The 25731-nt window shown below is 39.3% G+C and overlaps 1 protein-coding gene across 2 annotated transcripts in view; it reads right to left on the minus strand.

Moving 5' to 3' along the window:
- The window catches only part of CHCHD3 (coiled-coil-helix-coiled-coil-helix domain containing 3), a 128456-nt gene that overhangs the window by 77763 nt on the left and 24962 nt on the right, over window positions 1-25731 (minus strand). For both annotated transcript variants that reach the window (XM_041477435.1, XM_041477426.1), the window contains exon 4: window positions 12456-12600. In XM_041477435.1, the coding sequence (XP_041333369.1) occupies window positions 12456-12600 (145 nt within the window). The remainder of the gene's footprint in view (window positions 1-12455; window positions 12601-25731) is intronic.

The following is a 25731-nucleotide window of genomic DNA, read 5'->3' on the forward strand; positions in this document are numbered from 1 at the left end:
CATTAAAATGCTCCAAAAATGTCGAGTTTATCATCTTTGCTACAGAACAGAGCAGGCTGAGCATAAATTATTTATGATGTGTAACAGTTTAATGGAGTATAAAATAGCTTTTTTTTCTTCTCACTAGCTTTTAAAAAAAATCTAAATATTAAACTTTTAAGGCAGTATAAACTGGAGATTCCCCTAATTAGTTCTGTTCCTCTGCATAATTAACCATCACACCCTTATAACCAAATGTGAACAGTAAAACTAATTTTAAAACCCGCTCTTTTCATTCCAAATTATGATCAGACTTGCACTGAAAACTACTGGGAAAAGAAAAGTTGTCTCCTTACTGTTCCACCAGCACAAAAACCTTGTGTCACCCTCTCCATAAAATAAAATTACTTTCCATTCATTTTCCACTCCACAGCCCCTCGAGCTACAGTTCCAGAAGCACCAGAGAGAGAGTTAAAGATGCTCCACGCTTCATCTCCACCTTTTCTGAGGGCCTAAGCCAAATTCATTTCATCCATGTCAAAAGGAGAGAAAACTCCTCACTAATAATAAACAGAATTTCATTTTCTTCTGCTGAGAAATTTCAGCATTCATGGAGTTTCCAAGGAATCTGGTTAGAGCCAGCAGAGAGGTGCCCACCATGACAGTTTCAGGCCATTGCCTCCTTTTACCTCCAATAAAGTCAAATTTAACTTAACTACGTCCATAAGACCCTGGGGAAAAATAAAATAAAATAGAAAAAGGGAGCCCAGAGCTTTGTAGAACACAAAAAAGTCCTCTCAGGAATGCAGATATTATTGGGAATTCTGCTGGCAATTATTCCTTTCACCAACTCTGGAACACTGCAGCATCAGACAATAGAGGCCAAGAGGACAAAACTAAATTAAAGAATTAAAAACTTCCAGGCAGCAAAGAGGCAGAAGTTTGTCCTGAAGATAGGGACAAAAGGATGTTGTGGTTCTTCCATAAGGAGAGGAAAAAAAGGGAGAGAGGTGGAGAAAAAGAAAGCAAAAATAAAGGACTTGGGTGACAAAGGGCAGGAGGAACCTCCAGGAGCTGGCAGAGATGGAAAAAAACAGATTTGAGAAAGAAGTAGGGTATTGGGGAAAAGTTAGACAGAAACATGTTCAAAAAACCAATTTAAGAGCAGAATTTACAAAAGAAATACCACACTTAAAAAGAAGAATTAAAACTCAGATATGAGCCTATACAAAACCAGCACTGAGTGGCAATTCCAACTGTAAAAACTATTTTTGTTTTCAGGACAACCTGGAAAGTTTAAAGAATGTCCTGGGTTTGTCCAGCAGTTCCCATGGAATAAGAGTTTTATCACTCTGCCCAACATCTAAAATATGATATGAACTTCTCTGGACATTGTCAAGATGAAGGAAAATTTATTTTTTAAACCAGAAAAAAATTACTGTAAAGCAAGTGACACCAAAACAACAAAACACAGAAAAATCATTATTTCAGGAGTTATTTTATGTGATATTTCTTCTGTGGTGAACTTCAGTTCTGAACTTTTTAATTCTGTAATCTTTAATTCTCATTTATTTATCACCTTTACCCCTTCTCAGGCACCAGACTGTCAACACTCTGAACAGATAATTACACACAGCTTTTTCCATGATGTTCCACATGCAATTCACCCTCACAAGGAAAAAATTTTCACTAATTTCCAATCCAAACCTATTCTCTTTCAGCTTGGTGTCACCTGCAGATGTGCTGAGGGTCAATATCCCCATATTTTCCTCAAGGTCAAGTTGGTTCATAGAAAAATTTAAATTTCACTTTCCAGACCTATCAAAGGTTGCTATTTTTGTGCTGTGCTTTCCCTCACTGGCAGGTAGTTGGTTCAAAGAATGATTTGCTCAAGTTCAGTATCTCCTTCCCACATCATTTCTTTGAAAAGGAATAACTACGAGCGATTGGAGTTTTTTCTCCTGCTTCAAACAGGCAGATAAAAGTGAGCAGGAAAATTAAAATATGACATGAGTTACTACAATGTAAAACAAAGATCCAGCTGACCTCTTTATCTGAGCACTTCTTAGATGTCCCTTTATGAAGGCAGAAACAGCCCCCACTAATTATCCTTCTTTCCAGAGCATTACAAGAAAACCTGATAGTTATTCCACAGAAGTAGTTCCTCACTCCAAAATATTATGTACACAAAGCCATTGCTCTGAGTCTGCTGGCATGACTTGAATATTTGGGATATTTCAATATTTCAGTTGTTTTACACACTGGAAATGACTCGTTATTGCTGCACACAATAATTCTCTTCCCTCCTAAAAAATTTCCAAGCAGCTTTCTGGCTCCAAAGGCAGGAACCACCAAAAAGGGTACAAAAATCCCTCACTGGGCTCTTCCCAGGCTTAAAGACATAAATAAACTTTGAAAGTCAACCTGTGACCTCCAAAATGACTTGAATTGTTTTAATTGACACTCTCCTCACGCTCCACAAGCCCAACACTTCCCTCAGCCTGCAGCCCAAACTCCTTTCCCAAAGTCATGGCTTTGTGCCTTCATGGCTTTGAAATGCCCTGATTTTGGAATACAAGCATTTTCAAGGTGTGTTAATGACTGGGAATGGTGACAGCTGCTGCAGAAAGCAGCCCTTGGCTCCAGCACAGCCCCATTAAGCATCTATGAGAAACTACTCTGGATTTGCTCATTTATTACTCCTGCGTGGCCCAAGGGGGGAAAAGGGGGAACAGCAAGAATTTCTTCCTCTGAAGCAAAATCATAAGCCACTTACTTATCCTAATGTCACGATTCCCACTGTTTATCTGCATGATAATTAGGAAAATGAGAAGTAATGAGGTTTATTTATTTATTTAGAAGTGTGATTTGAATTCAAATATCGCTAAAAAAAAGACACTGCAGTATCTTATTATGTTGTCAGAGGGGTGGATTTTCCAAACTCAACTAAATTACTGAAAGTAATGAGACAAGAAATATTATCATTTGCTTTTGGTTCAGCCACCCCAAATTTATGTTGACAAACTTCTCCCTAATCACTCCTGTGTGAAACTTTTTACAGCACTGACAGCTGAAACCAATTTCTGCTTTCAAAATTAAAGTTTTGTTGGCTACTTGTTGAAATCAGGTCTTGTGTGAAGTGGAAGTGATGCCTCAGGTTTAGCTTTTATATTTTTCAGATTCTGAGCAGCTTTAGTGTGTGGTCTGGGCTTCATATTATGGGATGGTGAGCTCTGTGCACAGAGCAGGGAGACAAAACAATTCCTGCTCCAGCTGGGCACCAAGGACAAATGATCCAAATCTCAGCCCAGGAGCACAAAGCCCGTGGGCTGCAGAGAGAAAAACAAGCAGGATGGGAGTGCAGGGGCTGAGCTGGAATTGGACACTGAACTGCAATGTGCACATGGAGCAGAGCTGATCCCAGGGAGAGACCCCGGGAGCGCTCGTGCATTTTGGGACCATTTGGGTTCATCCTGGGTGCAGCCCTGGCTGGGCTCTTGTGCTGCCCAAGGTGGAGCCATGGAGGAGATCCTTTTAATTTCTACTTTATTCTGTAACTCTGTCCAGCCTCTGTTCTAGGGCAGCCTTCACAAGGCATAACCACAAACTCAAAATATGAGGAGCTGCACCCAAAGAGTTGATCCCATGGTGATATTCCACAAGTATGTTACACCATGTTCCATTTAAAATCCATGTGCCAAATAAAATGACCTCTGACCCCCAGGAGAACTCTGCATTGACCTGAGGCCCTGGAGAAGCTTCCAAAATGGAATGACAGAACTGGGATTGTGGGTGTGCAGTTTGAACAGAAGTGTGTGATACCACAGGGTGGGAAACTCAGAGTTTAAGGGTTTGGAATACAGTAATATACACAAAGCAAGATGGAGGTTTGGGGCAGTTCTGGTCCTTCTTCTTCACCTTCTTCTCCATGGGTTTGGGTGGTTTTGTGTAATTGGATTAAAAAGTCCCCATTGTGGGCATGGGTGGTTGGGTATTGGGTTAAAAGTGAAAATAATTTAGGTGTCATTTCTTAATTGGGCAATTTATCCTTAAAAGGCCTTGTAGAGAGAGAGAGATGGGGCTCCATTTTTAGTTTGTTAGAGTGAAGTGCTGTAGAACTCAGGTTTTTTTTTTGTAGAACACAGGGTTTGTGAGACTGTAACAGAGATAAGAACTAATAAACATCTGAGTCCCAACAAGAAATACCATCTCAGGCATTTAATCCCAGCTCTGGCAAAAAGAGGATAAAAACTCAACACCAAGTGACCTCAGCCACTCCTATAAACAGCCCTGAAACAAACTACCTGATGACTTCCATCCCTCCATCCCTCAAAACACCTAAATCTGGTAATTTAACCCAAAATGAGGACAACCAGAGCCCTCTAAAGTATGGCAGTCATGTTTTCTGGAAAAATCCCTTTGCCCAAGACTTCTCTCCTGGGAAGCTGAGAAGCCACAGAGAAAAAGGAAAGCAATATTATCTCATTTGCTTCTCCTGTATTTTGCTGCTTTGGAATGTGGTTGGACATTGTTTATCCAACAGGGGATTGTTCCATTGGTTTCATGTGAATTGTTTTGACTTAGTGTCAAGCTGTGTCAGGGCTGAGTCACGAGTTTTCATTAGTATCCTTTTAGCCTTCTGTAAGTATCCTTTCTTTACTATAGTTTAGTTTAATATTGTTTAATATAATATAGTATCATAAAATAATAAATTAGCCTTCTAAGAACACGGAGTCAGATTCATCATTCCTCCCTTCGTCTGGGAATCCTACAAATACAATACTAAAGTGAATATATCCCTACCCAAAAAACCAGCTTAATGTGAGAGCAAACAAATATTGAATAAAAGTCAGAGGAAGAGAGGCCCAGGCCTCTCAGACTGCTCTGTTGAGTGGAGGAGCCTCGCCCGCGTCGCGCTTCGAGCGCGGCGTCAAACAAACACGTTTTAATCCTTCCCATGGATTTGTAGCGTGTCATGTACAAGGACAAGCCCTGACAAGGCTTTGATGTGGTTCTTGTTGTGTCACACAACTGGCGGGGTGTACACGCTCCAAAGGCCCACGAGTAATCAAAAGGAACCTGGCTTGGAATATTTATAGCCAAAGAACGGGATTTAAAACGCTCTTCTCGTGCTAGCTCCAGGGCAGAAGGAAGACTTGTTCCTGGAAGAGGGAAGGTGTGTGGAAAAAGGGATTATTAGCCTTACTTTTTGCCCATGCATGACAAGGAATGATGATATTCATTTGGGGAGATAGCAGGGCAATTTTGTTACCGTTCAATAAAAAGGGAGTAGCACGAACAAATTAGTTAATGAATGAGGGAGGAGAGAGCAGAGTATTATGCAGTGAATCTATAAAAATGAACTCAATTTGAATTCAACCCAAAGAACAAATTGATGGAGCAGCAGGCTTTGTAAAGCACTAGATCTTCATCTGAATGCCGAAATAACACAGTGATTAATTTTGCTTCAGTCAAATATCTTGGGGTTTGCTATATAAGAATTAAAAAATAACATGCTTTAAATGCTGCTTGACTATCAAAACACATTCACCATTCAAAAAGAAAGCTTAAAGAGAATAAATGCTCTTTCTCTGTACTTTGCTTGCCTTCAGAATTCTCATTTTACTGTGGTTTTCCTGTCTGTCAAACTTTGACACGGAGGGAAAAAAAAAGCCATTAACTGTTACACAGAAAAATTATAAAAAATACATCTATAACAAATTCTCAATTTACCGTGGTTTTCCTGTCAAACTTTGACACGGAGGAAAAAAAAAAAGCCATTAACTGTTACACAGAAAAATTATAAAAAATACATCTATAACATGTTGCCAAGTGAAATGCTGAAGGAAGGAGAAAATTATTTCTATTGTTCCACCGACACAAATATTTTGAATGTCAGCATGGATGTTGTAAAGGGACAGAAGAGAGACCCAAGAAAAAGCAACTTGTGGTTCCCAGGCCCTCCATAGCAATTTCAGAGAGGAAATAAAACATTTATTTACCAGTTTATGTGACAAATCATACTGGGATCCTAACTCCAGCACCACTCACAGGCTATGTAAAGTTATATTTACTGTTTTCCTCTATCAAGGTGGAGGGAAAACTGTTCACTTATTAATTATTTTATTATTAATTTTAATCAAATGGGCCTTCACTTCTTTAAGGCCAGATAAGAAAATCACTCACGATTTGCAAATATGTGACAGGCAACCCCTTTTCTTACTGGGGAGAAAATTATCAACTTTATTTGCTTAGCAAGAGCTTCTTGCTCACACAGTAGTTTTCACATCACTTGTTTAAGATCCCCTAAAAACCTACCCCAAAAACCTGAATTTCTATCCCAAACCTTTTAGCGCTGCAGTAGAAATGCCAAAAAAGAGGGAGAGGAAGAAGGAATGTGAGCTAGGAGAGACATAAACCAAAGGAGCAATATTCTGTTTATTCCAAGGAATATGAGCGCAGTCATTGCAGTAGAATTGTGTATATTCCAAATATAAATGTCTTGCTCATTGTAGCCCACTTCCTTCTCTAAAAACCAACCAAACTTCTTTCCCCCAAAAGGAAACACCCCAAAAAAGACAGATCCCATCTTCAATATTCCAAAATACCTTCTTCTTCCCGTCTTCTATGACTAGAACCAAATCCAGGTTTGCCCATAGGAAAAAGAGTTTTTGCTACAACAAAACTGCTACTTCACCATAAAAACACCACAAAAATACCATGCGCGTAGGACTAAGTAAGATTTTATGAGTGCAACTCCCCCAATCTCCACTTTCAATGAGGTTTCATGAAAAATTTCTACTTTGTAAATTACAAAACTGAGGAACAAGAGACAAAACGACTGTCACTAGATTTAATTTTGCACCATATGCTTCCCAAACCGTAAATCTCATGTTCAAATATGAGCCTTTAGTATTTTTACTGCCATAAATTGTGAATTACAGTCTCTGCTAGTGCTTACTTCTCCAAAAGCCCTCCCTGCACCAAGCAATCCTGTTTTGCCTCAGGCTGTGTAGTTTACCTCAAATTATTTCAGAATCATCTAAAAAGATTCATTTTTCTATTAAAATGATGAATGAGCTAAATGAGGTATGTAATAAATACTGCAGGTTTGTAAACAGACTCTTCTCCTGAGAACTAATGCCTTAACTCATTTAATTCTTCCCCCTGGTATTTCCTAGTGAAGTCATCCTTAAAATATGGTTTGTCCAGGCCTGGTTGGAAAGAGCAGGAAGGGTCAGGATTTAATCTGTTTATGGAAAATAGAAAACGTCCTTATGACAGAGTTAATGAATTGAGGACAGGAAAAATAAATGCACCCTAAGGGGAGGTCATTGCCCAGCACTGACTGGGACCAGTCACCCCAGGGTGATGGGGAAAACACCAAACCAGTTCAGGCACAGAGGAGCAGAAAACTCCATTTTAATAACCTGTATTCAATTATGACAACAGGTCAGATTTCCTCCTCACATAACTCAACACACTTCAGCTCTGATATGGTCAGGAATGTGTTTTGTCTATTGATTTCAGGGCTCAGGCAAGTAAAAGAACTTCACATCTCAAATAGGATTTTCCCAGGGAAAAAAAATCTCCAATAATCTGATTATCACAGTGACCTAAAGTGCAAAAAAAAAAAAAAACCAAACGTGCTTTTTAATATAAAGATACTTCTACCAAATTGATTTTTTTTTGAGCGAGGAATTTTTGATAGAACTTCTTGTGCAGAAAGTAATTTACAAAACAATGAGATTCCTCAGCACTACCAGATTTCACTCTCAACCAGGTGCTTCAATGAAAGCCTGGAACAACACATGGACAAATAGATGTAATTGCATTAGTATGGATACAGACTTCTAATGATAGCAATAATCAAATTTTAATGTTCTGGTTACAGCACATGAACAGAACAATATTTCTGTGCCTCTTCAAAGGGAAATGGGACTTTAATGTCATTGGCAGCTCAATAAAACCATTTTCTAACATAAAGGCTTCTAATGACAACTCGTTTTAGTCCAGACAGAGGAGCAAATGTGTTCACAGTGTACTCCAGGTCATTATCAGGAGATGGAAATACAACAGGTCCTCTGCACTTTGGATAACTATTGATTTTCTACTCCATATTCTCCTCATCTCACCCCGACTTTCATAATGACTCAAGTGATAGAACATCAATAAACTATTTATGGTAAAGCCACCACAGTGAAAGCCACTCTACAAGACTCTACCCAACTCAACCAGGCCCAACTTTTAGATTTGCAGCAAAAATCTCCGATAATAAATATGGCACAGAACAGGTCTAAGTGATGAAATATAATTAAAGTGTTCTTGGAGCCATAATAAGGACTTTCAGCTTCACCCTTTGCTGCAGAGAACCACACCACCCTCAAAATTCTTTATGGCTGGACTGGAATAAAAGATTTGATTTATTTTGAAGCCCTTTTTCAAGAGGAATGGGCAGAAAAAAACATCATATCCACGCTAAGAGTGTGTGGAAAAAAAGAAGTAAGTATTTTTAACCAGCTGCAGTTCCCGACTTCAAGCACACGCTGCACTTTGTCCTTTGGTGAAATCACACTGAGATGCTTTGCAAATGTCACAATTCCAAAGTGAGTAAAGCTAAAGGTACAAAACCACCTCGTTTGGTGGCAAGGCCAGTTCAAGCAGTTCTCATTTTGCCCCCCTGACAATTGCCCTCCAGACAGACTCTGCAATTTCTTCAATGGAGCTGCTTTTGGAGTTGTTATAAAGCAGATTGGCTGCATTTGGAAAGGGCTCCAGGATGGCTTTGTGAAGTATTTGCCTCAGCTTGTATCTGCACTGACATGCACGGAAGAAAATAAAGAAATTCTTCACCATCAAAGCACCCAACCCTGATGTACTGGGAGCCCTGAAAATAGCCAGGAAACAGCCCTGAAAACTGGGAAAAAGAGAGGGAAAACCAAAAAAGGATAATTTCAGAATTATAGAATGGTTTGGGTCGGAAGGGATATGAAAAATCATCTCATTCCACGCCCTGCCATGGGCAGGGACACCTCCCACTGTCCCAGGCTGCTCCAAGTCCCATCCTTGGATGCTTCAGGGATGGAGCAGCCACAGTTTCTCTGGGAAAACTCTGCCAGGGCCTCCCCACCCTCATTCTTCCCAGGTTCAGCTCATTCCAGGATCAAATATCCCCCAGCCAGAGATGACGGAGGAGCCAGAAGAGATCCAAGACCTCCCCAGCACCTGGAGAGCAGCATTTTCCAAGACACAGCCCCAGATCTGTGGGATAAGGAAATCCCAAATGTGTGGGATAAGGAAAGCCAGGCTGTGCCCAAAATACTCCCAGTCAGTGGCACTTCAAGGATTGCTACAGGACTCAACAGCAGCTGCCTTAATTTCTGCTGAGTTAAGCACTAAGAGTTGATTAAATCCTCACACTGACCCCACAAGGGATTTCCAGGGTTTGGAAATGACACTCTGAACAGTAATTTCTACTTTTGCTGGCACAAATGTCAGAATTACTGCTTTGCAAGCCTTTGGATCACCCCAAAATGTGTTTTTGCAGGAGCTGACATCCCACCAGCCACCTGCCAGCCCCCCTGAACTGAGGGCACTTCCTGGGACATGTCACAGCACAAAAGTATTTCAGGTATTAACACGTAATTTCATCCTTTTTTTCCCCCCCTCATTTGTATAAAAAGCTAATTCTAGCTTTTGGGATAACACTATAAATTTCCTCCTTCTGAGATTATAAGCAGCAGCTGGTTCAATTCTTCAAGGATGGGAAATGTGACTTCATTTTACATCTATTTATTAAAACCTGAATTAGCCCCTTTACAAAGGAAAACTCAAATTCTTCCTTTCTCACCATGATTTCTTTTCCTTTGCACTATTTGAACAATTCAGCAGCAGCAAAGGAATTTATTTTGCTACTAACACTTCATTCAGGAACACTTTTGTTTTTCTCCAAGAAAAGTTTGACAAATCAAATCTGGGCTCTGTAAAATACAAACCTGATGTAGCAGCTTACTAAAATACAGAATTTTTCACAGTACCTGGCAAAGGATACACAGAAATGCATTTCCCTGTGGTACAGATTTTGAATTCAGCTTTGATACAGGAAATAAATGCACAGGCAGGGTAAGCAAGGAAGCCAAAGAAATAAAATCTGACCAATTAAAGGAAAATAAAGGAGCTGACCTACAGGAAGGTGAGAATTACTCAGTATTTTCATTTTTAAGGAAACAAACAGACAAAGCCTTCTTGCTAGTTTGTAATCTTAGAGTACACCCTTCAAAGAATGAACAAGCTACAGTGGAAATGGAAAATATCTGTTAGGTGATAACCAACCTGCACCCAAGAACCGCCAGGTATTTCCAAATTTCCCAGATGGAGCCAGGAAGATTGATCAAAACCGAGATGACCCAACTGCTAACTCTGATATTCTGAAGCAAGTGATAACTAACCAGCCAAATAACAAAATAAAGCAGTTTCATATCCATAATAAGGAATTTCTCAAGCATTTGGCTGAGGAGAAATCCAGCTTGCGCTTCCCAAAATCACCACAACAGGGAGAAAGAGATGCAAACACCCAGTAATTATGCAAATAATTGTCCCCATTATAAATCTTCAGCTCCTCATTAGCTCCAGGCCACAAAACCTTATCTCTCCCACACAACATTGAGAATCCAAGGATTTAAGGTTGTACCTTGGTCATAATTCCTTTCCATTCTTCTTTGCTCCCATGTTTGACAATGACAAAATATTATAAATTTGTTTACAACACTGAAATTATTCTTCAACAATAACATTACAAGAGAGGTGTGTAAAAGAATCCAGAAATGGCTGGAAAAGATACCAACACTGAGGTGGAATTAGTTTGGTTTTAAACTGGGATTTGGAAAAATAACATGAACATCTGATTTTAAATCCCACAGCAGAGACAAAGCTATTGCTTATTGAAGTGATTGATTACTAAGATACCAACCCATAAACCTTAAAAACTCTGGATTTTACTCCAGATTTAGAGAGCCCAACAAATATTTATGTTGCTGCTGACATAAGTAATTCCCATTTATTTTCACAGCAATGCTCACATTAAGTATTTTCAACTTTTTGCCTTGAAAATAATGATTTCTTTAGTATTCACACTCAAGTATATTTATATTTTTAAAGCATATTCCCACCTCAGACAGTAATGATTATTGTTAGAAAGAAGAGTCAATAGAGACTCACTACAGCAAGCAAACACTCTATAGAGGAAGTTATAAATCTGTCAGACATTTGCAATGGACTGAACTGTATAATGTCAGTTTTCTGAGGAAAACAGCCAACCATATGTTCCAATTTCCTTGTCAGGAAGGTTTAATACATCAGCTGTAACGAGAGATGAATCTTTCACACAGAATTTTTCATTGAGCTGGTTCCAAAGTTGGAAACAAGCAGCAAAACCCCTTAAAAGAGAGATATTTAACCGAAATAAAATGACATGCTGCTACCTGGCCATGAAAAAAAATAATAATAAAAAAAAAGAAGTAAGAGTTCTGCTCTCTTCTTCTACCAATAGGCCCGAGGAGAAAGTTGCTTGGAATACCTGTGATTTCTGTAAATATTTCAGAGTAAGAGCCTTCAGGGGGCTCTTCAAAATGCAGTTTATTGCATCCAAGATGTTACAACATCCAGGGTCATGGGTGACAGAGGGACACCTACAGCTGTCAGCTCCAGCTGCAGGCAAGCCTGAAGACCCCTTAGTTTTGCTTACATTGAATTATACTTGTCTTTTTGAGCATCTAAAACATAAGAACCAATCTATACCTTCACTATTACCTATAGGCTATCATAACTACTATCATGACCATATTATGGTCAATGCTATCCAATCACATGAGTTAGTATGTTACAGTTTAAGCTTCAAGTTCTTTTTCAGTTTTCTTGCGGTGGAAAATCCTTTAAATTCTACTTTGTAATCTCAGAGTACACCCTTCAAAGAATGAACAAGCTACAGTGGAAATGGAAAATATCTGTTAGGTGATAACCAACCTGCACCCAAGAGTCACCAGATATTTCCAAATTTCCCAGATGGAACCAGGAAGATTGATCAAAACCGAGATGACCCAACTGCTAACTCTGATATTCTGAAGCAAGTGAAAATTAACCAGCCAGATAACTACACTTTTTTCTACTTGCCACATCAACATGTCTTGTTTGCCTGTGGTATGTTTCTGCTTGGTATAAACATCTTTTTGTTTGTGGTCAGCTTATCCTTTGCTCTAAGTCATAAAACCTCTTTCCAACTCCACGTAACCTTCGCTTTCTTGTCCAGTAAGACTGGCTCAGCAAACTCAATTTACACCTCTATTATTCTTCTACATCAAAACTTGCTTCCACCTCTATTTCACTCTCAAATTCCCCATTCAGAGACCTTTCTGCCAAGCACACATATCTGTGACACCTCCTTGCCCAACTTCCATCCTTCCCAACACGTGAGGACTCACAAAGCGCTGAGCCTTCTGCCGCTCCTCCTCCGTGGCCGCTCTCTCCCGAAGGATGGCTCGAGTCAGGTGCTCGTTTGAGGAGATCCTCTCCCGTTCCAGGAGCTTGCCAAACTCATCCCGAACGTACATTTGTTCTTGTTTCAACCTACAGGAGGTGCAGGGAGATTTAGGCTCAGAGAAAATTCAAAATCTACTTGCCAAGTGTAGTTTCAAAGTAGAGAAGTCGCTTTAAAAGCTGTCACAGAAACGCTTTTTACTCTTGGCTTCTTATGACACTTAAATACAAATATTCACTAAAAGAATCCAGAAGTCTATTTCTAATTGAAGTATCAAAATCTGAATACACAAAAGTTACAAGTTTTGACATCACTATTCATTACATCATATACATTAAAAGTGATTCAATTACATATATTTTTAAGTAAGATGCAGAGAACTCTGTTGGTTAGTCTGGTTTTATGGAACCATTTTTCTGGGAAAATCCTCTTCCCAGCAGCCAGCAGGCACTCAATTTCCACCTAAAAGCTTTCCTGCACTGGCAAAGTGCTTTCCTCCCTCTAAACACACCATAAACCCAAGGATTTCATCCATTTCCCAAGCTCCACGAAGATCGAAGAACCATCATCAACCTTTCCCAGCGCTCTGAGAGGAGCAGAGAAAATAGTTATTGAACCTGTTGCAACAGAGTTAATAAAGGGAACTTCAGGCGCAGAAAATTCTCAATATTTCTATGTCACAAGCCATAAATAGATTTGAAACCTTCAATGGAGTACTTGAGACAAGCACACTGTGTCTCATTTTCATGGAAACACTCAGTGAATAAAACTTGTGTGTTGTGACACTGAGCACGGAACTCAGAGCAGTAATGGAGCTATGAAACACTGGGTTTCAAATAGATTTTTTTTTTTTTTCCTGAAAGAGTGATGGAGAGGAAGCTTCAATATTCTCAGTGCATTTATCTGTTGTCAAGGGAGCTCTGGAGAACAAATCCTAATGAGTCGGGTCACTTTGTAAAAGGTACCAGCATTAGAGTACATTAGATTCTTCCCCAGGGAATACATTTAAGTGAGGTAGGGAAGAAAAAAGACAATTACAAGATGTATTACTTCAGTGCTCAGCTCCAAACCCTCTGAAAAGCAGCAACCAACTGGGAATCTTTATAAAAGTTTATTAAGCTGCATCTTCAATTACTCCAGCTAAAAAAAAAAAAAAAGTCAGATTATGCAGACATGGACCAAATTCCATTAAGTGATTTCCCAAGGTCCTCCAAATTACTCCAGCAGGATTGATATAACAAATCCTTCATACAATCATAACAATCCTTCATACAGCACAGTCAAAACATGCTGGTTGTCTTTTGGATTGGAGAAATCATGTTTTGCCTAAAAAGGGAAAAAAGTGTCAAAATAGTAGTCTCAGCACCTTTTTCTGGTGAGCAACAAAGAGCATTTAATGCTTCCCGAGACTGAAGGAAGATCCTTCCTCATCCTTCTTGGATTTGACCTCCTAAAAGTGGTTTTCTATTAAAAATGTCTCTTCTTTATGCTGTTGTACATAGCAGAGTAATTGAAAGATATGAAATATATTTTACATATAAAATAGCTGAAAAATCCAGCCAAAAGTTTCCACATTATAAACTCTGAGAAATTAAAAACATTGAAAAAAAAACCCAAAAAAACCCCAAACTTCAGGAACAAAAAAAAAAAACCTCAAAAAAACCCCAAAACAAAGCAACCCCCCCACACTCAGATATTTACATTTCATTCTTTACATCAAATTAGATCTTCTTCCTAATCTCTCATTTAAAACGAGATCAAGACAATCAGGTCACCTCAGTCACAGAAAATGCATTTTACTGTTTGTTTTTTTCCTCCCTTTCCCTTTCTTTGCAGGGTATTCTACCATAAAAGAAAATTACCCTATTTCATTCTCAAATTTTATAGAATTTAGGCCAAAAAGGAACTTTTTTTACATCCAAGACTGCTCCTGGCAGCACCTTCAAGCAAAAATTTCAACTCTTTTTTATCAACTCTCACCCTCATTTGTGCGACCAGGATCACACAACACAACGACTTAAATTCCTCAAAAAACTTTTATTTAGGGCAGTTTTTACTGCCAAAACAATACTCCTAAACTGCCATCTCAACTGATTGAAATTCAGCAGAGTTTTTAACAAAATAAGCGGGATTTTGAAGTAATTTTCATTTATTTGAGTTCCATAATTGGGTGGCTTCTAGGAGCTTAATGAAACAAACACTCTGCAGATCCCGCTGATCGCAAACATTCGCCTGCATCAACCTGCAGTAGGGTTTTTCCCTTGGCATTACAAATTCATTTTCCTGGCATTCAGCATGTACCAAATAAAGGCAAACATCAGCTGGATCTACAGTAAAAAATTATATTATTACCTATAAATTATATTAGCTAAGCAAAAGTAAAAAAAATAATTATATATATATATATATATATGTATGTATCTATATATATAAACTTGTCACTACTCCAGGAATTCCACAGGAATTTTTCAAGTGACTTTTTTAATTACAGCAGAAATAAAGGCTCAAGTTAATGGTTCTTGTGTTTGAGCACAGAACTCCAGACAACAGAGAGCGTTACACTGATCATTTATACAGAAAGGATGCTCAAAAAGCTGCTGAAGCAGCAGAAAAGGCTGCTGGCTATACATTTTCCCCACACAATTGATATCTTTTTGAATAAAATCCTTCTAAATAATTATGAAATACTGCTTTAAGAAGTGTGGAGTGGCTGATTTAATGAAGTGTGGCATGCAAGGCAATCACTTCTCATGGTGCTATTGGAAAACACACTTCAAGCATTAAGAAGCAGCTCCAGTTAAAGTCTGTGTTAACGCTTCGCAATATTTCATTTCTCAACTGTTTTATAGCACACAACCAACACAAAAAAAGCAACAATTCCTGCCTTTCCCCAGCACTGTCGTTGAGAACTTCAACGCTCTTAACTTAATGCTATGAAGAAAATTTATATATCGGTATTTTTTTGTAAGAGGATGGGTAAATCCTGACAAACCAATCACCCAGGATTTAGGGATCTCAGAAGATTTATTCCTGTCAGAGGGGCATGACAAGAATTTGAGTATTTTTGTTATCACATTGTCATATTCAGGCTCCACTGTAAGACAAATTTTGGACTGTTTTAGTCCTGAAGTCACTTTAATCAAAATAATGTTTGCAGTACATTCCACCTCTAAATCAGATTTGGCTCACGTTGAACACAAAAGCCACAACATCACCTCAAGGAGCAATCACACAACAAGAGGCAAAAAGAATTCTGGAAGACACTCCCAGATATAAAAAGTATATAGATATAAAAATTGTAAATATATTTAAATTAGAAACAAATAAAAAAGCCAGTTTGTGTTAATTTTGATTTTCTGAGATGTGGGCAGGAGGTACAGAAATCAAATCCATGTGATCAAACCACCCATTCCAACCTCCCCTCCAGCAGAGCTTCAGACCAAAGGAAAAATACTCCACCAAAATAACATTTCTGCTTTCTATCCTTTTATTCCTCTCTTTTCTATCTGGAAGAGCAGGGAATGTGGGATTTTGGTGGCATTTGTTATTGTACAGTTTTTGAACTATGAATGTCTTACATGCAAGATTAAGCACAAGAGAATTTACCTGTGAATTTATCAAATATTTCAGTGCATGATCTAAAACAGACTGAAACACTTAACCCACATCTCTTAAAATCAAGCAATAATAACAATAACACAAAGCAAAACAAGAGGAAAAAAAATTCTCACAAACAAGAAATCATCTCTGAGAGCCAAGGAGTTTTCTGTATCACAAGAAAAACAAAAATATACTCTAAAAAAAAAGACTGATAAAACTTTGCTGCACTCCAAGTAGTTTCCATCCTTTTTACATCTAGTTTTTAATTAAGTTCAAGAAAAGCAAATTTTTAATTTTGCCATATGGATTTATGGCCCAGGACTCTCCTCATGCCCAGCATGACCTCCGTTATCCACAATAACAAGATGAGTAATTTAATTCTAAATCCACAAGAACTCCCTCTTTTGTTTACTTCAAAATATCCATTTCTGTTGTTCTTCAAAAACACCTGCAGATGTTAATTAAGGAAAAAGCACCTTTTAATTCAGAGACAACAGCAACACACTGAGAAAAGCTGAAAAATATTAGTTTTGTGCTTTGATGGCCACTTCACGGTTTATTCTCCATTAATCAAGAATCCACAGAAATCCAAAACTGGCAAACAATACTCTCAGAGAAATACAGTGATTTGTCATTTCCAGCCCTTATTTTCAGATATTGGAAATTTATTACACTATCAAAGCCTAAGCATTTCCTTTTTGCTATTTTTTCGGGGCAGTGATTACTTGCCAGTTGTTTTATCTTTATTACAGTCTCCAAGCTACACAATCTGATGGATCTGTGACGTTCCACCATAAACTCACTCAAGCCTAAAGCGTGAACCGTGTCATTTGTCATTACCAAGCAAGCAAAAATCAAAATACTCCCCGTTCCAAAGTCCACTGTCAGGAAAATCATCCTGTCCTCTATGAATCAGGGAAAAATTTAATGAGGTATCATTGAATATGGAACCTAAAAACTCACTCCAACTGGAGATGATACAACATGAAGAGGATTCATGAGGATTCATGAGGATTTCTGCTTTCTTGGACCTCAACAAGCTCCTTAATTCCTCCTGACGGACTCACAGAAGATCCCAAAATGTTTTGAGCAATGTGTTTAGGGCACGCTGCAATATTAATGAGTGAATGATGTCTGTGAGCGCTGAGTTTCAATATTTCATGAGCGGAATGCGGGATGTGCCACGGAAAGCCGCGGCTGGAAACCGGCGGAGCTGACGAGGGATTTGAGAGGATGTGAGAGACGTCAGGAAAACATCTCCAAGCTGAGCTGAGCTCTGAGAGGTGTGAAATGGAGATTTCTCTGACTCCATCTCACCTGTCTGCAAAGTGGGGGAAATTACCTCAAGTTCATCTGATTTTACAAACACCTAACGAAGGACAGAGATAGGGATACAAATTATCTGAAAGGTCAAGGCACAGAAAACACAATAAAGTTCTTCAAACCTGAAGCTTCTACCACTGTTCACTCATTAAAAACATTATTCTCCACTCACATAAGACTTTGCACAGCACAAGTGACAGGAGCAGTTCCTAACAATAGTAGCAACCACATTCTTAACAAATGTTCTAAAATTTCGCTTTTAAACCTTTCATATCATGCAAATATTAACAGAAAATATAATTTTTCTGCACCTGAAAGCCATGGTGTCCAAAGAACATTTTGCCTTCAAATTTTTGGTGTTCCTATTGCTCAGTCTGGAGAAAAGGAGGCTCAGGGGGGACTTTGTGGCTCTGCACAAGTCCCTGCTAGGAGGGGACAGCCAGGGAGGATTTGGGATCCAACCCCAGGGAAAAGGGACAGGAGCAGAGGGAATGGCCTCAAGCTGTGCCAAAGGAGGTTTAGCTTGGATATTGGGAAAATTTCTTCATGGAAAGGTTTGTCAAGCCTGGCATATCTGCCCAGGGGTGCTGGAGTCCCCATCCCTGGAGGGATTTAAACAACTTGAAGATGTGGCACTTGGGGACGTGGTTTAGTGATGGCTTGGCAGTGCTGGATTAATGGTTGTACTCCACCTTAAAGGAATTTCCAGCCTCAAAGATCCCATGATTTCAAGATTCCAAATCCAAACCCAAAATGCTGAAGCTTTACAATCATGGTAATATATGAACTCAAAAAGGATCACGCAGCTCATCAAACCCAGATTTATCACAATTTCAAGAGAGGCCTTAGTGCAAAACCAGTCAAATGTGACGACAGGGACCCAAACTGGCCCCACTTTACCCACCAGACCCAGCACCATTAAAACCCTCTGACAAATCCATCACAAGTGACCAAGAGCTCTTGTGACTGCAGTGTAGGCAGGAGAGGGAAGAGATCACACTTCTGAGCAGTTATGCTTGAACTTCACATTATTAAATTTAATGAGAACTCCATCGCTTTATTCCATATCCACTTCTTCCTCAGGGTGACTGCTCCTCCTTAACATTTGCCATACATGAATATAAATTAGCCCTTGATTCATTAAACACGGTACTGAGAACAGTGAAGTGATTCCAGCACTGATCCCTGAGCTGGCACTGACCTTTTCCCATCCCAGTAACTCCTCCCTCATCTTTGGTCACTGTCACACAACTCCCACTCGAGTTTGGGACGTGTTCCACAGCAGCAACAAGGAGGGCAAGGAGGACGTGGTTTAGTGATGGCTTGGCAGTGCTGGATTAATGGTTGTACTCCACCTTAAAGGAATTTCCAGCCTCAAAGATCCCATGATTTCAAGATTCCAAATCCAAACCCAAAATGCTGAAGCTTTACAATCATGGTAATATATGAACTCAAAAAGGATCACGCAGCTCATCAAACCCAGATTTATCACAATTTCAAGAGGTCTCAAAACCAGTCAAATGTGACGACAGGGACCCAAACTGGCCCCACTTTACCCACCAGACCCAGCACCATTAAAACCCTCTGACAAATCCATCACAAGTGACCAAGAGCTCTTGTGACTGCAGTGTAGGCAGGAGAGGGAAGAGATCACACTTCTGAGCAGTTATGCTTGAACTTCACATTATTAAATTTAATGAGAACTCCATCGCTTTATTCCATATCCACTTCTTCCTCAGGGTGACTGCTCCTCCTTAACATTTGCCATACATGAATATAAATTAGCCCTTGATTCATTAAACACGGTACTGAGAACAGTGAAGTGATTCCAGCACTGATCCCTGAGCTGGCACTGACCTTTTCCCATCCCAGTAACTCCTCCCTCATCTTTGGTCACTGTCACACAATTCCCACTCGAGTTTGGGACGTGTTCCACAGCAGCAACAAGGAGGGCAAGGGATCAGAGGATTCTCATCTTTCTTTAGGCTGAACTCCTACCTGGAGTTCTGTGTCCAGCTCTGGGACCCAGCACCTGGAGCTGCTGGAGCAAATCCAGAGGAATCCATGGAGCTGCTCCCACATCTTGAAGCTCCCTTCCCACCCAAACCATCCCATGATTCCATGATTCCATGATGTCTGTTCTCAAACTCAAGCAAACACTGAAAATATCATTTTAAGAGTACTTTCCACCTTGTCCCACAAAACCATCACTGCCTCAGTCACCCTATTTCAAACACCAGACTTGTCACATCACCCAAATACTCAGTCCAAGCCACACCACTCAGCAGAACACCCTCATTATCCCTCTCCATTTCCCAGCTGCCTTCCAACCCCAGCCTAACATCTGTCAAAGGAAAAATCCCTGCTAATGCCACGTGATTTTATGTGCCACTCCTTGATCAGAAGATCTAAGACACTCGTTTCAAATCTCAGTTATCTACTCAACTTACTCCAATTAATTCAATTTATCAACAGCACTTCCATGGACAGCTTGTGAACACTCAGAGCAACAAGGACAGTGACTCTTGTCAGTGGGTGAGTTTTCTTGGAGATTCCTGAGTTGTGGGAGTGTTTTTGGGGCAGTGTTTGGTGTTGGAAGGAGGAGGGGTGAGTAGAAAGGGGGGCAGGTTGTTTGAGGGGATTTTTAATTACACTTCATAAAGCCACTGCTTTTAAAATATGTGCATTTAGATCAGTATTATATAGAGACAAAATAGATGAGCAAATTCCCACTTTTATGCCAGAGGGACATGGAGAACCTGAGTTAGAATTGTAAAACTGCTTTACATAATTTGTGTATGTTTAGCTAGCCACATAACTCCACTTGAAATTACTTTCCAACTTAATATCCTTCCCCTTGGGATCTGCAATAACAGTCCTGGAATTATGACAACACTAATTATCCATTAAAATGAAGTGACAGTTAGAAAAATTTTTATTAGTATCGTTATTATTATTATTACTATTTTTAAGTGTTTCTCTGCTGCTCATTTGCTGCTTTTCAAAATGAAAGAGCTCAGCAGTTTGAAAGCAAAGGTTTGTTTAAAATTGCCAGGGGGGGAATAGTTTTCTTCTTTCTTACCTGAATCTGAAACTATGAAGCAGGATTATTTTTGTGGATGCTCTCTCACTAGCTCCAAGTCATTTTCCCATCTCTCCTAGAAATAAACTGATCAAGATGAAGCTCGATATCCAAGTTGTCAGCTGAGATGGCAGGTTTTAAAATCCATGTGAAAAATAAGCCCTTGAAAATTGGGGTTTATAAAGGCAGGAGTGAATTATAGCTCTGCTTTCTCCAATTTCCACCTCCCATCTCCAAGATTCATCTCTCCATATCCTGAGAGTCAGACATAATGGTATTAATGGAGAATCAGAGCAGGAAACCTTGGAGAGTAACTCTGCCACTGCCAAATACCTTTTTTCTTCTGAAAACAATACCTTTTTTCACTGAAAACAATAAAACTTGAACAGGCTTCTAAGGCAGTTTGATACTTCCCAACTTCATAAACATTTTTATGCTTCCTTGGCATTTTGCAGGTAAAAATCACACACTCAACTTCCCTGCTTTGAAGAGCAGCTGGCTGCCCAAAAAGGCACCTGTTGGAACCCTGACTGCTGAAAATTTTAGACTTTCTATACTGACAGACAATGACCCCCAAGAGAACACTGTATTTAACCTAAAGCTGTAAAAAAAGCTTGCAAAATTGAATGATAAAACTAAAATTATGAATGCATAGTTTAAATAAAAGTGTGTAATATCACCTAAAAAAAAAAACTTAGAAGTTTTAGAATGTAATAATATATATAAACTATATAAAATGAGATAGAAGTTTTAAAACAGAAACTAGTCCTTCTTCTTTACCTTCTTCACCTTCTTCTTCATGAGTTTAAATGATATTGTATAATGAAATAAAAAGTCCACATTAAAGGACGGAAGTAGTTAATTATTAAGTTAAAAGTAAAAATAATTTAACTATCATTTACTTAATTAGACAGCTTATCCTTAAAAACCTTATAAAAAAAGAAATACATCTCCATTTCTAATTTATTGGAGTTAAATGCTACAGAACACACGCCTTATAAAGACTGTAACATAAATAAGAACTAATAAACATCTGAACCCAAACAAGAAACCATCTCACAATTGAACCCCAACCTTAACAAAAAAACACCCAAAAAATCAACAGGCACCAGCTCCAACAGCTCACCTGCTCCCTGTACTTATTTCAGATTTAACCTCTGTTGGAATCCCAAATTCCTTCTCACTTTACCCTCAGAGGGACAGCCCTGCCCCAGCCTGAGCCTCCTGGTTCCCTTTTTTCCCACAACACAGCAGAATTATCCCCTAATCCTACACACCCCTGGAATATTACAGCTGCTGAGGAATAAATCCACTGCTAAGTCTTTTGCTGAGAGTGAGATCAGACAAGGGAAGTGTCTGCTGAGAGAGGGGGAAAATGTTGGAGAGATGGAACGGCTGGCAAGGAAAAACAGGAGGAACTCAAGGTGGGATGTGAGGCCAAAATCTCCACAGCCCTGAGGCTGAAGGGGCCCTTTGGCACTCCAAGGTGGAGGTTTTTTTTAAGTCTTAAAGTTATTATAGTTATGTTCCTTCTAACTATATTATTATTACTATTATTATCATCATTATCGTTATTATCATTATTAGAATAATATAAGAATATACAATATATAATGATATAACACAATAGTATGATATAATACTATTATTAATAATAATACTAATAATAAATATTATTATCCTCACGATTCATTAGATGTTGGGTTTTCCAGACTCTTTTCCCACTTAATCCTAACAATACCAACAGGTCCCTGTGGCAGAAGGCAAAATAACAACTATTTCCTAAAAAGAAGCTTTTTGTTCCCCTTGAGGACAATCCTACAAGAAAAAGCAGGTTTCCCAATTCAACATAGCTGATTATTTGGGGGAAAAAAAAATCATTTAGGAGGGAAACAATGCTTTGAAGAAATTTTCACCATAAGTAATTAGCTCTCCATATAAACTAAAGGTACATTAAGATGCTCCTCATATCTTTAACTCACTGAAATATAAAATGAATATTGTAAAGAAATCCATAATTTTATTTTCCCTCTTGTTCTCCACACCTGTGCCAGGAAACTGGAATAAACATGTCATTACAACAGAAATCAATAGGAAGTTTTAGAGTATCCACAAGCACAGAAAGGTCAAGCCCCAGTATTGATTTTAATATAACAATTTTGGTTTGCAGTTTCCCAAAGGCTTCTTGTCCAATACTCTTCTTCATTCTTCTCTCACTTTACATTTCACTGGTGAATTTGTTCTGCACCAGCTCTTTACTCCAGGTTTACTAAGAGCTCATCATTTATGCAATGTACTGCTGAGACACGACAGAAAAAAAAAAAAAAAGGTTGGGGAAGCTCTCAGAGCATCAGTGAAACCCCAGAGTGATGATCAGTTATCTCCAGACCCTCCTTGAAGCACAACAGAACAACAAATAAAAAATCTAATGGTTACAACTTTAATAACCCATCACAGAGCAACTCTGTGCACCAGAGTGGAGTCAAAGCTCATTTACAGTTTAGAAAGATTCCTCCAAACAGATGAGGATGGCACAAATAGAAGCTGCAATCAGTTGTCCAGCTGATTACAGATAAAATGTCACATCCTCTGGAGCCCAGTGAGCCACGGAGAACAGAATCCAACAATTCATTCCCAGGGAATCTGTCTCAGGTTGAAAGATGTTAGTGGAGGTGCATGCTCTATTTCCCATCTGTCAGAGCTGGGGCAGCTCTCTCTGTTCACAGTTCAGTTTTCTTTATCTCTCCCACAGCCAATCCTCCCTCCAGGAGATCTCTGCTGTCCATGGCCACTGAGTGTCCCTGCAGGGCTGATCAAATTCCAGCATCCCATGGGGAGATGCTCCGCCCAGGGCAGGAGCCAAGCATTCCTACCTGGATAAGAGATTCCTGGAATGGTTTGGGAGGGACGAGCTTAAAGTCCTTCCAGTGCCACCCCTGCCATGGCAGGGACACCTCCCACCATCCCAGGCTGCTCCAGCCCCAGTGTCCAGCCTGGCCTTGGGCACTGCAGGGATGCAGGGGCAGCCCCAGCTGCTCTGGCAATTCCAGCCCAGCCAGGAATTCCTCATGGCCAAGATCCCATCCATGGCTGCCCTCTGGCACTGGGAGCCATTCCCTGTGTCCTGTCCATCCCTTGTCCCCAGTCCCTCTGCAGCTCTCCTGGAGCCCCTGCAGGCCCTGGAATGTGCTGGAAGCTCCCCCTGGATCCTTCTCCTCCCCTCCTCTGTGACACCTGAAACACTTCTAGAGCAGAGCTGTCAGCAGAATTGCTGTAGGGCCACCAAAACAAACCAAAGTCTATTTTTAAGCCTTTTCCAGCCTTAAAATTCCTCCTTCCAGCAGAAGTTTTCCTCTAAGAAACAAGCCCTGGAATCACAGCACGTCACAGGACAGTCCCAATCAAACTGCAGGGACAGATTTCTGGCACACCAACACAATTCCAGGGATGAATATATTGAAGACTTGAACAAAATATACTTCCTGCACTATTGAAGGCACTGCCATGCACAGCAGCTTGCAAAAACACCTCATTCTACATAAAATTAATATTTGCCCCTTGCCAAATCATATTTAAAAAGCAGAAGCTGGGAAACACTCGCCAAGCAAGAAACTGAACCCCGCCCAAATATAATTAGCCTGAGCTAAATGATTAGCAAAATAAAAAGACTGATATTTCTCTGATTTTCAGGGGGGAAAAAAGGCAAGTCATCATTCAGGAACGTTCAATTTCCATGGGAAATCACATCCATCACTTGCCTCTGAAGCAGTGGTTTGTATATTTTAGTGGAGGAATCCAGCACTCTGATGAGCTTGGCAGTATCTAAAATTTTATCATTATGCTGATGATAGAAGTTGTTCTTTTTGCTGTCTCAAAATACTTTTTACTCTGCCTGCACTTTTCATTTAAAGCAAACTTGAAAAACAGATTTACTGAGCACCATCAGTACCGTGGAGCCCAACAAATGAACAGCTTTGTATCCAAGGACAAAGTTAATGGATGGAGTGGATAAATTCCACTCTGCTCTCTGATGGGAGAAGAAAATTTACTTATTTCCCCAGTGCCTGTTCTCAAAGCCATGACATTAAAAATTTCCTCATTTTCTTGGGAAATTAGAAAAAAATGCTAAACGTTGCTGAGCTTGTCTAGAATAAGAAGAGAAAAGGCAAAATTGAAATTATCACCCACTGGTCCATTGAGTTGTGTGGACTTCTCTTATTTATTATTAAGACTTCTTCTCTTAATTATCATTTATTACCTGTCACCACTGTCAAGCTCAAGTTTTTCTGTCCACCCTCTCATTTTTACGTTCCCTTGAGTATCACCCTAAGACTGCAGCTCTGTCCCATTAACTGCTCCCAGTTACTATTGCAAACTCTACAAATTCTGTTGTCAATCAATGATCATCAATTTTCTAAAGGAACTTTCCAAAATCAAAACGCTTTTCAGATGAAATATTTCAAAACGTTCAAAAACCAAAGTGAGGAACAACAGTTGGGTTGAGTACAAGGAAGAGTAACGTGGAATCAATGCAGAATTTTGGAAATATATTCTAAGGTGGGTCTAAATCACTATTTTATTAATTAATCCAAGTCCTGTTAAATAGAAGCTGTAATTCATATATTGTTAGAGAGTTGATGGCATTAAAATACAATTTAAGAGTCATTCTTCAGCTCTAATCTCCAAAATAAGCACAGATTTTTACTTTAGATAGAGCAGCCCATCTGTACTGTGTATGGATGTGTGAATAAATAATTTATCTAGAAGTTCAAATTAAGATTTCTTCCCTTCACAGTCTGAACTGAGTAGAAATTTTGCAATCAAACCCAAATGTGCTCATACACTGCTCACAGCAAGCACCAAAATCAGCTATTAGGCAGTTGGAATCAGACAACAAACAGTCCAAAGTTTCAGATATTTTTATGTTGAAATGTTATTTCATTGAAATATTGGGGAAAAACCCTGGTTTAGAGAAAGAAGTGAGAATACAAACATGTTAAATACATCATCCGTGGTAGAACATGAATGTGGAGGTAAAAACTTTGATTTTTATTTCATATCCCAACAGGACTTGTCTTAAAATTAGTAGGTTATGAAATGAAATTGTTAATAAATCACAAGTGCACGGTCAGGAAGCTTAAATGTAGAGCTCAGGGTTTGTTCTGTTTTCCAACAGCATCAATTTATATCACAAATTACTACAGCTTATATTCCA

This window comes from Pyrgilauda ruficollis, unplaced genomic scaffold (assembly GCF_017590135.1).
Source record: "Pyrgilauda ruficollis isolate IOZ18807 unplaced genomic scaffold, ASM1759013v1 scaffold111, whole genome shotgun sequence".
In the NCBI taxonomy this organism is placed as follows: Eukaryota; Metazoa; Chordata; class Aves; order Passeriformes; family Passeridae; genus Pyrgilauda; species Pyrgilauda ruficollis.